The 13,982-nt window shown below is 54.1% G+C and overlaps 1 protein-coding gene across 1 annotated transcript; it reads right to left on the bottom strand.

Moving 5' to 3' along the window:
- Positions 1-1,388: 1,388 nt before the first annotated feature.
- Positions 1,389-12,811, bottom strand: Serpina5 (serpin family A member 5). The gene is made up of 5 exons (XM_048362534.1): positions 12,747-12,811; positions 6,366-6,988; positions 4,144-4,414; positions 3,023-3,170; positions 1,389-2,436 (listed from the first exon to the last, which is right to left on the bottom strand). Exons 2-5 carry the CDS (start codon positions 6,976-6,978, stop codon positions 2,251-2,253), a joined length of 1,218 nt encoding a protein of 405 aa, XP_048218491.1. The 5' UTR covers positions 6,979-6,988; positions 12,747-12,811; the 3' UTR covers positions 1,389-2,250.
- Between the last annotated feature and the right edge of the window lie 1,171 nt (positions 12,812-13,982).

Here is a 13,982-nt window from a genome sequence, read left to right as displayed (position 1 = left end):
GGAGAGGCCTCAGAGTCCTGGGAGAAGGAGATGCCTGTGGAGAGGAAGAAGGGGAAAAAAGCCCACCCCCTTGGGGGCTGTTCTGGGTTGACCCAGGACAAGATAGTTGCAGACCGACTAATACTCCCTTGTCACCTTTAACCATGCCTCCCCGGATCTCGCCCCCAGTTCATTGCAGCTGCGTGTGTACCGCTCCTTTCCTCTCAGTGAACGTTCTTACCAACGTTCTTTTGGGCTCAGTGTATTACATCCCCTCCCCAGCAGCATTTCAGTCCTTCAAGGTGTGATTACTGATTTCTCGGGGAACTGTGCTTCCATGTTTTCTCATAACTTTTTTATATGTTTTGTCTTGGGTTTTACTCATCCGTGTGCCTCTATAGTCTCACAGGACTGGTATTTGCTGACCTGATAAGCAGTTTCCGGCCACAGGTATGAGGGGGAAATCTCAGCTTGAATCATTTCCCCATTTCAAAACCCAACAAAGTATTTAGATACAGTAAAACGCCACTGGCAGCACCAGCCATCCAGTTATGCCACCATTTGTGCCTCAGCAGGTGCTGAGGGCTGGGTTTCCATGTTATATGTAAAGCCCTGGGCAGATCAGGGAGGGAGAGGAAGAGGTGTGGAGTGAGGAAGCTGGTGAGAGCCGGCATTACTGTACTCACCTGCTCGTTCACTTGCCATGGAGAAGGGTGGTTGTCAGGAGTGTTAGAAATAACTCGGGATGCTGGGGTGTCTGTAGCATAGGACTAGTCACCAAGTCCACAGGAACTCAAACTTACTTCTGCAGAAGGGTGTGTGTATCACCCAAAGACATGGCCAGCTAAGCACACAGAGCAGGTCTGCTGCTCCCTTTTGATCCCCAACCCATCAGTCTCCACCCCTCTGCTCACACTGGCTGAGCTCAGGTTCACAATCTGCAAAAGGATGTGGCTTACCTAACAGGAAGCAATGAAAAGTCAAGGAGCTTCTAACAGGATGTCTTAATTCAAGTGCTCAGGAAAAGGATGCATGTAACTAAAATGTAATTAACAAGGGCCAAGCCACCTGGCAAAGCAGGAACTTTTCAGAAAAACAGTTCTTTCAAGATTAGCAGAAAGGAAGAAAACTACTCTGATAGAAAAGAAACGTTTCTCACAGGAGTTACCAGAGTGCAGAAAATAGATGAGTAAGCGAGCAAACAAGGGTAAATAAAGCAGGTAGGCTATGAGTGATAGAAAAGAGATGAAGGAAACAAAAGGGAAGAAAATGAAATGAAAAAGAAAAAAAAAGTGAACATAGGGGTGATCTTGCCTCGTGAGGGGTGAATGTGAACGCCCAGGTGGTGTCCTGTACCAAGTCATTTGTGTCACCGTGCCTGTAGCTGTCTCCACATAGAAAAGACCCAGTCTTTGCAAATGCTTTATTATTACAAACTAAAATTCAGAAAGCTAGTCATCAGTGTCTGTCACGTCGCTACTCTACTGTCTACAAAAGACTTCTCTTCTCCCACCTTGGCCCCGCCTGTGAGCTGAGAGAGATGGTGGCTGATAGAGATCATTCTAGGGATGGCGTGAACCTACACTGGATCCCAACATGATGGGCTCACAGAGGATGCTCAACTGTTCCGCTTAATGGATGAATGGCATGTGAGTGGACTAAAGCCAGCCATGACTGCCATAGAATAGCCTTTAAGGTTTCCCAGGGTGGGATTCTTATCTTGATCCTTCCTACTAGGTGAGGAAAGTCAGGCTTAGAGATGGACTGTGTTATGCCAATGTCACACAATTGGACAAGGCTGGGATTGTCTAGACCCTCCCAGACCTTCATTCCAGAGTTCTTCCCAAACCATGATGAATTGAGAGTTGTTAGCTGGTAGGTGGGGACCGGACTTAACCAGGTCCTTCCTGGTGGCTCACGCCTACTAGGCCCACTCTTCCACAGAATTCTGGCATAAAGCGTCGGTGGCCCTAGATTCTAAGTCTGTCTGTGCCACTAAGGTACAGTGTGAGCCTGGGCCTAGGCCTCTGTGCTCATCTTCACTGGCCAAAGGCAAGGGAAAGATCAGTGTTGTTCTAACCACTCACGTCTCCTTGATGTATGTCAGAGGAAGCAACTATCAGTGTATGACGGTCGATGACACCTCATTAGGCGATGAAACCTATGCGAATCACTAGCTACTAGCAGACAGATGACCCGTCACAGACTCCTTGCTCTCCTGTGAGCTCTGTCCACTATGGAGGCCTGTGGAATTCAGGAGCAGCACCCGCCTCAGGGCCTGCTCACTTTCCCAAGGAAGAGGATGTTCATGTTCTTCAAGATGAGCATCAAGAAGGGCCTGTTGAACACGATCCTTGGAGGATTCAGATGGGCTGATCGGAAGGTGAAAACGATCCCCGTGGCGGCGGCGGCTGTGGTTCCTGCCTCGTCCACGTCTGCCTTTGCTTTGTGTACCATCTGCAGGAGGACACTCGGTATCAGTGGACTGCAGGGGCTGGGCAAGGCTTTCTAAGAACTGGCATAGACATTGAAACCATGTCTGTGGGAATCACCACCCAAAGCACCATAACACTGAGCAACGAAGCCATTGAACAGGGGCCCAGAGGCAGCCACACATGCCAGCCATTGACTTTGTGTGACATCTGAGAATGACACGACTCCTTTCATAGACAAGAGAAAGGCCTGGAGACTCAAGGATTCCTGGAGGTCACATATCTAGGGAAGAAAGAAGTGTGCCCCGGATTTTGAGATCTGATCGCTTAATACAAGCCTCCTTTCCCCCAGGCATAGCTTTCCATTGCAAAAGGATAAGACTTAAAGGAACATCTTTGTTCTCTAGGGAAATGAGGAAGAGATGGGCTGAGCTGGGCTGGAATGGGGTGGGGTAGGACGGATTAGGTTGGGGTAGGCTGGGATGGGATGTTGTGGTGGGGTGAGATGGGGTGGGTGGGGGGATGGGATGGGTGGGGGGATGGGGTGGGTGGGGGGGATAGGATGTCTGAGATGGATTAGTCTGAAGGTACTCAGGAGTCTGCAGACCCACCTCTGACACCTGGGTGTGGGAGTGGTTAGTGATGCCAGACAGGTCTGCAAAGGAGGAGAAGACCTCGCTGATACCCAGCCTGGGCAGAATTTTCTCCAGCTGGTAGGAGCCCTCAATGGAGAACTTGGGAAGGTAAAGCCGGAGTTCCCTGGAGAAAGAAAAACAAGAAACAAAAGGCAAAACAACTCACTTTTGGGGGGAGGGGACAGAACTAGGGCCTCACGTTTGCTAGGCTGGCTGTGCCTCCAGCTCTGTTTTGTTTTGTTTTTTTTTCCTCTCTAATTATTTGTAGGATTAAAGTCTTGCTTCCCACCTGGGCACATGGCTCAGCTGAGAACTGCTCTCCTTTCTTGGAGCAAGCTCTCAAGACCGCTATGTTCAGCCTCTCCCCGCGGAGGTGGAGTCTCCGGGATCTTTCTACCCTTGTATCCCGTGTAGCTGGGGATGACAGGTGTGGGCCGCTGCGCTCAGCTATGGATTCAGAAAGGGTCTTGAGACGCTTTCTTAACCTCCCCAGAGGTAGGCTTCAGTGTGAGCCACTCACACCCAGACAGGAAAAGGACTTTTTTTGTTTCCTTGTGCTGGTCCTGGGGCTTGACCTCAGGACCTGGGTCCCGTCCATGAGCTTTGTGCTCAAGGCCAGCGTCCCATCACTTGAGCCATAGCTCTCATTTGGGCTTTGTGGTGGTTTATGGGTGAGGAGAGTGTCACAGACTTTGCCGCGCAGGCTGCCTTCAAACCACGATCCTTAGATCCCAGCCTCCTGAGTAGCTGGGATTACGGCTGGGAGCCCCAGAGCTGGGCAAGCAAAGGACACACTTAGGCTGATCATGGGCTCACGGAACCACTTCCAATCAGCTCCTCTCAGCCTCTTCTGCTGCTCTGGCCCCTTGTCTAAGATGGACTTGCTCTAGAGCCCCCTCGGGAAAGCTAGCTTTCTGCTCTGGGTCCTCCAGCAGGGCCAGATCCCAGGGCCCACGACCTCATGAGATGCCTGGGTTTAGAGGCGGCGCGCTGGCTGCTCGGGCCCTTGGTGGAACTCCCGTGGGGGTGCTGGGGGGACAGGTGTCTTCCTGGGTGTGGGCAGCACTGGGCTGGCCTGGGAGGACTCCGATGCGTACCTCTTTGTGAGCATGCGCAGCCACTTCCTCAGCGTGCTCCCATTCAGCCCGTTCTCCAGCTGCTCCATCTTGCCCTGGTTGGGGAGAATGAACAGCGCCGTGGCGTTGCCCTGGTAGGGGACACCCACCACTCTGCAGGCCAGGTTCTGGTCCTGGAAGTAGTCAAACTGGTCTATTCGGCTCATCATGGGCACCCGCACCACCGTCTCCGGGGTCACGTAGAAGTTCTGCTCCTGGGTGTTTTTGATGCTGAAGCTGGTTTCCCACTTAGCTAAAGACAAAACGTAGGGTGGGAATGGAAGAGAACTTTGTCTAAGAAAGAGAAAACCTCAGCTGTCCACGAAGCGTGGAGACAGTCTGTAGTCGCAGGGGCTTCCTCTTTCAAGCGTTCCCGGCAGCAAGCATAACCAAACTCCTTGAGCTCAAAGGGAAGTCCTTTAATAGCTCCAGAATGGCCCAGACCTCTCGTGAAGCCTCGCCTTCCCCCCTCCCCATAAGATGGGCTTTACTGTCTGCAGAGGCTTCTCGTGTTCTTTGATTCTCTGCTTTTATTCAAATAGCCAAGGGAAGAGAGTCAGCCAAGAACGGACAGCTGTCTATGCTCAGCCTGACAGCTGGGAGAGTGGGTCTTCTGCCTTCCCTAATATTTGATTTCGGTCTCAGTTTAGATGAGAGTTTGTGAGGGTACAGGAAATATTTGAGATCTCCCCCCTCAGAAAGCCGCCATTGTGCTTTCTCCTCTGGCTTCTTCTCACTACAAGTGATTGCTTCCAAATTACTATTGTTGTTGCTGTTGGTCTTTGCAGTACTGGGGTTTGAACAGAGGGCCCTATAATTGCTAAGCAGGTGCTCTACCACTTGAGCAACACTCCACCCATCCCCTTTTTGGACAGTCTCTCTCTCTCCCTCCCTCCCTTCCTCCCTCTCTCCTCTCTCTCTCTTCTCTCTCTCCCTCCCTCCCTCCCTCTGTCCCTCTCTCCTTTCTCTCTCTCTTCTCTCTCTCTCTCCCCTCCCTCTCTCTCATCAAGGCCAGACTGGAGAGGGATCATCCCACAACTTCCCCCTGTACACCAGGGATCATAGGCAAGTATTACCACATCTAGATTATTAGTTGAAATGGGGTCTTACTAACTTTCAAGTTGCCTGGGTTGGCTTTGAACCTCCATCCTCTCCATTTCTGTCTCCCTACTAACTGGGATTATAGGAATGAGCTACCTTGTCTGGCTCTGACTTTTTAGTGGCTACCAAAGGCAGAGCCTACCAAATGCCAGACTCACTTCACAACTGTCCTCTGCAGCCTGCTGTAGCGCTATCAGCGCTGAGGTAGGAATCAAGAACTCTAGACGTCATGTTTGCTACTCACCCCTATTGTGTGACATTTGTGCGTATTCTCCAAAATTCATTTGTTGGACCTAACCTTTAAGGTGACAGTATTTAGGAGGTGGGGCCTTTGGGAGGCAAATCAGTGATAGTAAGAGTGAAAGCCTCGTGAATGGGAGTGTTGTCCCTATAGAAGAGGCCCGAGGGACTGTGTGTCCTTCCATCATGAACACCGATATGAATCAGGGGACGAGGCCTCCCCACAGACTCTGGATCTGTGGCTGATCCTCAACCCCAAACTCCAGAACCTCGGGAAATTCATTTCTGCTCTTTATAAGCCACCCGGTGTGTTGGCTTTTTGTTATGGCATGCAGAACAGACCGAGACCCTGGCTGTCTGTAACTCCAGGAACAGGGAAAGGGCAACTGAGCTCCCTCCCTTCCTGCCTTTTATCTTTTCTCCCTCCTCTTTCTCCACTCGCACTTTCCCACCTGGGCGGGAGCTGGGCGGGCCACCAGGGGTGCCTCTTTTAGAAGGAGGAACAGAGGCACGCGCTGGCAGGGGCTGGGTGTTCACCTGCAGTATAGGTGAAGAGAGAACTTTCCAGAGGAGCAGGCACTTCTCGGGGGGCCACTGGGAGGGCAGGGGGCAAGGGCCTGGGTGGAGGGAGGGGCCGGGACACATATGCATATCCCATTCAGGCCCATACTCCCTCTCCAAGAGGCAGCTGGGAAGGGGCCCGGCCTCCACAGACAGCATCTCACCTGGCAAGAAAGCCCCATCTTTCCTCCGTCCCAGGCCCCGGAGAGGATGAAAACTATCTTCCTCGTCCTCTTTGTGCATACTGTTTTGCTCAGAGCAGGCAGGAAAGAGAAAGTGCAGATTTAAGCCCTGCTCCTTACCTTTAAAGAAAATGTAGTTCACGATCACCATGAAATGGGTACTGTCCAGGTTCTGGATCAGGTCCACAATCTTGCCGTTGGTTTGCTTGGCCACATAGTCATTGATCTGCTTCATGGCGGCTGCGGGGTCTGTAAAGCTGACGGGGAAAGGCTCTGCAAGGTACAGCGTCTTCATGGCCCTCACGAAGCTGTCCTGAATGGCTATGATGGGGTCGGTGAAGAGGGCGTTGCCCAGGGTCAGCTGGAAGCCCTCTCTGGGATGGCTGAGCTCCAGCAGGAGCTGCCGGAAGCCCTCGTGGAGCTGGTCCTCCGACCTCTGATGGAGGTGGATGCCCAGGCCCTCCAGGATCTCTGCCTTCGTGTGTGCACGGGACCCCAAGCAGAGCATGGCCAGGCTGATGGTCACACTCACGGGGGAGAAGAATACGTTCTGGCCAGGGGCAATGGAAGCCAAGGTTCTGTAGAGGTCAAAGGCGAAGTCCTTGGGACTGGAGGCCACTGGAGCTCTGCTGGCGGGGTCCCTGCCCTTCTTCTTCATCTCCCGGGGGTGGTGGCGGCGAGTCGTCACCTGAGAGCTGAGGAGCATCAGGCCGAGGAGGAGGACCAGCTTCATGGCGGCCACCCTGACAGGAAGAGCAAGAAGTTGTTCTTAGAGAGGATGTAGCTGCTCTGCCTCTGGGAGCAAAGCTGACACGCCAGAGGGCGGAGCCCTCCTTCCCAACAGCCCCCCCCCCACACACCCCGCCTCGGCCATGTAGGCTGGATCTACAGGGACGCCACGTGACGGTGGCTTCAGGATAGACTTGGGGACATGATGTCCAGCAGGAGGCCGAGGAGGTGCAGATAGGAGGCAGGCTACTGGCCACCAGGACAGGGGGCTTCCCTGGCCATCACATCAAGGTGCGTGTGGAGGGTCAGGATGAGGCTGGGAAAAGACAGCCTCTCGCGCGCTGTCCTGTCAGCATTGCGGAGGTTGTCAGCGATCTACAGTCTGTACCCGTGGCCACAGACTTTTCCTGTGGGTGTCCTATCAGCTCAGCCCGGCCGCTCCCACGAGCACTGAGCAGCTCATTTGTGGCAGGCAGGGGACCAGGAAACCCATTGGTCCCCTTCTTTTCCTGAGGCCGCTCCTTGTCTGTCATCAGAGACACTGTCCCCGCCTGAGAAATTCTACACACGCAGTGTGGGCACCCGGACTCCTTCTTCTTCCATTAGGGGGTGAGTAGAGTCCCTTAAAATTCGTAGGAAGTGTTCACCCCAGCACCTCACTGTGAAACTATATTTTCAAAGGGTCATTGACAAAGCATTGGGATGAGGCCATTGAATGGATGGTAATCTTTGTAAGCCCAATGCTGGTGGCTCACACCTGTAGTCCTATCTACTCAGGAGGCTGAGACCTGGAGGACTGAGGTTTGAAGCTAGCCCAGATAGAAAAGTTCGTGAGACTCCAGCTCTAAAGCAACCAGCAAAAAGCCTGGCTAATGGTCTGGCTCAAGGGGTAGAATGCCTGCCAAACAGATCTGAGGTCCTAAGTTCAAATCCCAGTACTAGAAAATTAAAAAAAAAAAGAGGGTGACAGGATCCAGAGACACAGCTAGCTAACTACGTGAAAACACAGAGTGTGTAGCCACCCACCAGCCAAGGAGCGGAGCGCTGTCTCTCTGACCTTGGACTTCTCCCACCCAATATTGTAAAGGAAATATATCTCTGCTGTCTAAGCCCCCAGACTTGGGTGGTGGGGAGGGCTCTCCTTAAGTCTTACAGAGGTGGCTGCTTTCATTCGTCTCTCAGGTGAACCCCTGGGGGCTTTCTATGCTCCTGCCTCCACCAGCCTTCAGCCCCTCTGCCCCTTCCTCCCCCAACCCTGTCGGTCCAGCACCTGCCTCCTCATCCGCTGCCTGGATTCACGCCTCAGCCCACCCCGAGGTCTCCCAGTGGGATCTGGGAAGTTGCCGTTCCTGGAACTGTGCCCTACCTGGGGACTGGTACGGTGGCAGCCCACCCCTACCTAGTGTGGCCCGACAGGTCCCAAAGTCCCAGCCGGTACCCCAGTTCCTCAGGGAGTACTGTGGGCTGCTAGCCTCCCCTGAACTCGGTCATGTGAGCCTGATGCAAGTTCTGTGACATTTCATCCATGCATTGTCCTTGGAAAGAACCCGTTTCTGGGGTCCCCATGTCACCCTGTCACTGAGTTGCCTGGACCCAGGCCAGCAGGGACAGCCTGTCACAGTCATAAGACCCAAGCAAACCCACACCCCAAAAGGCCCAAGCAGCAGTGTGGTCTCCTGGAGGACACCCCTGGCCAGGAACAGGTAGGAGCCACACGGCGGCCTGCCTCTGAGTAGAGGGGAATTCATCCTTACCATCGCCAGTCTCACGTTGCACCCTGAGTTCAGAGAATGCTTATCTAGAGTGTTTGGCCTGCAGAACCTCAGGGATTGGGGTGCAACAGCCTGGCCACAGGAAGCCCAGTGAGAATTCCTCCTCTACCAGGTACCCTGCCTTTGTCTGACTCGCCCAGCAAGGGGTGTCTCAGGCGCCATTCCCCAGGGAAGCGGCTCTAAGCGCCCCCCTCCATTCAACTCCCTCAGACCCTGGGCTGTGCCTCCAAATCCTGCTTCTGGGAGCCCCGAGTCAGATAGCCCTAATCGGCAGATAATTCAGCAACACTCTCCGCCTTCCTGCCGCACTCCCTCTCGGTTCCCACGGTGACAGCTCCCTTCCATCTTCAAGGACACTGTAGGGATGAAATCTTGTGACTTTGCCTATCTTATGGCTCAAGCAGCTCCCTCCTGCTCCCTGAGAACCATCTAGAAGGGGGAGAGGTCCTTTTGGACAACCCACAAAACCTCAGGGCCAGCCAAGAGCTTTCCCACAGGAAGCAGGGGGCCCCAGGCAGCCGGTGCAGCTGCCCAGGTCGCCTTAGCGAGCCCCTCCTGCTCCCGGTGCCTCAGTTTCTTCATTGTCAGCACCAGGTCTATAATCAACACTTGGGGAGGGGGTAACAATAGCGGCATCGCCCCGCCCCCCATTGATGAGCAGTTCTCTAGGTCTCCGGGGTTCTGCTGGGAGGGCCTAGGTTCACGTCAATTCCCCTCGGGTTGTCTTGTTCGGTCTGGACCCACTCCTCTAGGAAAGCCACTGTTTTGGAAAGACCTTAGGAGACTCTCTATAGGTATTGCTATGTCTAAATTCACAGCAGGAAGGCCTGGTCACCAGCCCCCTTTTACAGATGGATAAACGGAGGCAGAGTGACATGGAAGTGCTTATTCCAGCCGGGGAGTGATGGAACCTGGGTTCCTATCTGTGTGCTTCAGTGGGCTGGTGCGCACGCTGATCTAGGCTGCCTTTTGTGGCTCTGGGGAACTACACTCCCTTCCTTGCCCTTATCTCCTGGTTCCCGTTTGCCAGTTTCTCTCAGGCGGTTCTCTTGTGTTAGCTCACGTGCACAACACAGCAACAACACAGACTTGGGATCGTCCTAGTAGCGCAGAAGATGAACCAGAGGGTCGGAAAGGCTTCTCTGACAGCAAGAAGAGTCCTCAGCCGCTCCCTTTAGTTTGGCTGTTGTTGCTTTTTAATTGTTAGAAAGCCTGAGCATTCTCATTCTGCTCTGGTGGAAATATGCAGCTTTGGTGGAGATTGGTGCCAACTCTGAGCCAGGGTATGTCTGTACCAGGCCCCAACGAGGAGCAGGGAGACCCTGGCCAGTCTGGTCCCTCCTAGCCCAACATGATGGAGCTGCAAAGGATTATCTAGTTGATTCTTGACTCAGCTGGGGGAAGTGTGCAGGGGTGTGTGTGTGTGTGTGTGTGTGTGTGTGTGTGTGTGTGTCCATTATCTGCTCTTTAGAATGGGAGGTGGGAGGTGGGCTGTGGAGAAAGACAAGGCTAGCGCTTCCTCCTGGTCCTCCTGGGAGACAGGACACCCAGCTGCTCCTGTCCACCCACAGCCCACCGGCAAGGCTCATCAGCCTCGTTGGCAAAACAGATCTTCAATCCCCTCACCTTTCTCCATCTCTCCTGGCCTCCGCAGAATGGAACAGAGCCCCCCTCCCCACCCCCCAGTGGCTCCCTGCTCTGTGGCTACCAGCCATGTTCACTCACGACTCGGGTGCTGTGCCCCTTGCTGGCAAGACCACAGGTGCCCACTGCCCTTGGGTCAGCCCGCCTGTTCTGCTCTGCCTGGCTCTCCCCAGTCTACAGTCCGCTCTTCTCTGAGTCCCTGCCCAGGCCTCCCTTTCCTGAGGCAGCACCGGCAGCAGGCTCTGCATTGGGAAATCTGGGTCTGGACGCTGCTCACTCGGCTGGAATCCCTACCCGACCTTGTAGGGAGTCAGCCCCTGCCCAGATGCCAAGTTGTGGTGACCCAGCTGTGCTGATACTGTCCCCTCTTGTTCTCTGTAAGGGCCACATTTCTCTCACTGCTCCATTGAGGGCATTGATGCATGTACACGTACAATTGTCTTTTGTATTTCTTGTTCAATCTTTCTCCCTGTGAGAAAATGTGATGTCAATAGAAGGGACCCACACCACACTACTCTTGGCCGCCAGCCTTTGGCAAGGAGAGGAGGTACCCTGTGCTTGTACTATGTGCCCTGAATGAATGAATGATGGTCGATCTGTTCCATGAGTCCTGGTTAGTCCTTTGTACCTAAGAGGCATCCTATGCAAGCTGGACACTGACTGGTAGATGCTAAGCTGGGCTGGGTGCCAGAGTTGGGGGCTCACTAGCCTGGGTGTGTCTTGTCAGGTGGCCCCAAGACATTAACCCCTGTCTGTCACTAGTGCCTCCATTCTTTGCCTTTCACAGACACTCTGGAGGTGTGGCTGACAGATTAAAAACTGTCCACTTGCCTGGTGCCTGTGGCTTACACCTGTAATCCCGGCTACTCAGGAGGCTGAGATCTGAGGATCACGGTTCAAAACCAACCCCGGGCAAGAAAGTCCATGAGACTTGTATCTCCAATTAATCACCAAAAAACCAGAAGTGACGCTGTGGCTCAAAGTGGTAGAGCACTAGCCTTGAGCTGAGGAGCTCAGGGACAGCGCCCAGGCCCTGAGTTCAAGCCCCAGGACTGACAAACAACAATGATGACAACAACAACAAAACTGTCTACCCCCAGCCTCTGAGCCTGGCTGTAGGTACAACCAGGAAAGTTTCACCAGAGGCAAAGCCATGATCTTCACCATCACCTCCAGATGTCTCTTACTGGCTCCTCACTTTCATTGCTTCCATCCCTGCTGTGGGCAAGGATATGCTAGATGAGCAGCTTGCCTTCCCTGTGGCTTTTTTTTTTTTTAACTTTAATTTTATTAGCTTTTGTTACCAGTACTAGCTAGAGCTTGGACCCAGGGCCTTGCACTCTTGCCTGGTTTCTTTTGCTCATGGCTGGCTCTCTACCACTTGAGCCCCAACTCCACTTTCAGGGTTGGCTCCCTTCCTTCCTTCCTTCCTTCCTTCCTTCCTTCCTTCCTTCCTTCCTTCCTTCCTTCCTTCCTTCCTTCCTTCCTTCCTTCCGATTACTTGGAAAAAAGGATCTCATGGACTTTTCTGCCCAGGCTGGCTTTGAATCTCAAAGCTCAGATCTCAGCCTTCTCCGTAGCTAAGGTTTTCCCCTTGGCTTTTGTTCTCAAAGCCCCACCCTTACTTAGAAAAGCTGGACATTCCTCTCAGTTTCTGTCGTGTTTATTTTACACGCTGCTCAGCAGCCCCCCAGGGGCCAGGGCAGCGGCAGGACCACCCCGCGGGCAGCCTCCAGCGTCAGGCCTGGTGGGAGAGTTGGGGGGCTGTCTGGCGTCAGATGAGCAGATCACATTAGAGTTTTTCCTCATTTCTAACACCCAAGATACCAGGCACAGAGAATGGAAGAGACGGCTGCGTTCCCATCTTGTCCTCCAGCCTTGTTTCAGGGCTCCCCGCCTCTGCCTGCAGGACCGTTCCTGTGGGGGGGCTCGGGGGGAGTGTGTGTGGAATGGCTGTCGTTCCTGTGGTCGGCTCTGGGGGGGCCTGTGGAATGTCTGGCAGCATCCCTGCCTCTGTCTACCAGATGCCAGTCGCGCCCCTTCTGCCTGCGGCCAGCTAGCCTGTCTGCAGCGGTGGAGTTGCCCCATCGTAGCTGAGCCTCGGTTATGTTGTGTAGATGGTGTAACCATCTCCACCTTCCCCGTGAGGAGACTGAGGCTCGATTTTGCAGAGGTGGCTGGGGAAACTCACCTCATGGACCACCCCCACCCCGGCCCCCCGAAGGACCCAGAGGACCACAGAGGCCTCTCCTGCCACCCTGGGACTCCACAGAGCTTCAGATCTCTCCAAACCTGGTACTCTGGGGCCTGTACCCCCCTCAAGCCCACGGGGCCCCATCACAATGGCTGTACTCACTCTGCCAAGTGTGTGCAGTCCACGGAGCTCAGGAAAGGGCAGAGGGCCGGCTGGGCTGCAGCTTGTTATTGTCTCTGATCCCAGGGCTCTGTCCCCACCCCACCCCAGCCCCGCCCAGGCTGTCCAGCCCAGCCTGCTCTATCCTGGCTGTCAAACTTCTGGCTAACAGACCTCCGCAGACACAGTGACCCGAGTCTGAGCCTCTCACAGGGCTGCCTGTTTACTGTCTCCCAATGCTACGTTGGCCACCCTCTACCTGGCAGGGCACGGGCCTCCTGAAAGATGGAAATGCCAGGCTAGCAGCTGCTGGTATTCCAGAGGCAGAGCAAAGGGCACAGCTGGCCATCCTCCTTCTTTTTCTTTTTTTGCCAGTCCTGGGCCTCGAACACAGGGCCTGAGCACTGTCCCTGGCTTCCTTTTGCTCAAGGCTAGCACTCTGCCACTTGAGCCACAGCGACACTTCTGGCCTTTACTGTATATGTGGTGCTGGGGAATCAAACCCAGGGCTTCATGTATACAAGGCAAGCTCTCTTGCCACTAGGCCATATCCCCAGCCCCGCCATCCTCCTTCTGCAGGGCAGAGTTCTTTCATTTCCTGTAGCCAATTTCCTGTGGATTCTGTGGCCTTGGGCCGTTTCCCCACAAGCCTGCTGTCCATTTTCTGGGGTCAGTGGAAGTCTCACAATGGCTGGTGTGCAGAGGTCACTGCACCTGCCTCAAGGCAGCAGCAACCCCACGGTGCTCTGAGGCCCAAAGGAAAACGAGCAAGGTCCTCCATCAGATTAGGGCCCTGGTGCCCAGAACTTCGCAGCCAGAGCTCTTTGCTCAGAACGGGGCCACATCTGGGACTTCCACTGTGTGCCCAGTTTTCTCCCTCGAACCCGAGGCTCTCTCACTCTGCACTACACTCAAGGTGGTTTCTAAGACCTGGTGCTGGCTGCTGACAGGGGCTCTGTGATGTTTCCAACTTCCTGCATCTGAGGCTTCCTCTTAGCCCAGTGCACGGTGCATGGCCACTGCCCAGGAAGGTCGTGTGGGTACAAGGTAAGATGTGCAGCCCAGAGAATGAGACAGGGCCCGGTATACACCCGTGAGCAATCTTGATGCTCACCAACAGATCCCTGATCCCTCCAGAACATTCCTAGTGTTTCATGAATGAGGGCCAAGTCAGTGACAGGGCCTCTGGACAGCCGCTAGGAGGGTGAGACCTATTAATCAGGCTCTTCCCATCCTGGA

This window comes from Perognathus longimembris, chromosome 14 (assembly GCF_023159225.1).
Source record: "Perognathus longimembris pacificus isolate PPM17 chromosome 14, ASM2315922v1, whole genome shotgun sequence".
Classification (NCBI taxonomy): Eukaryota; Metazoa; Chordata; class Mammalia; order Rodentia; family Heteromyidae; genus Perognathus; species Perognathus longimembris.
Note: the sequence above shows the minus strand (reverse complement) of the source record. Positions and strands in the feature narration are given on the sequence as shown.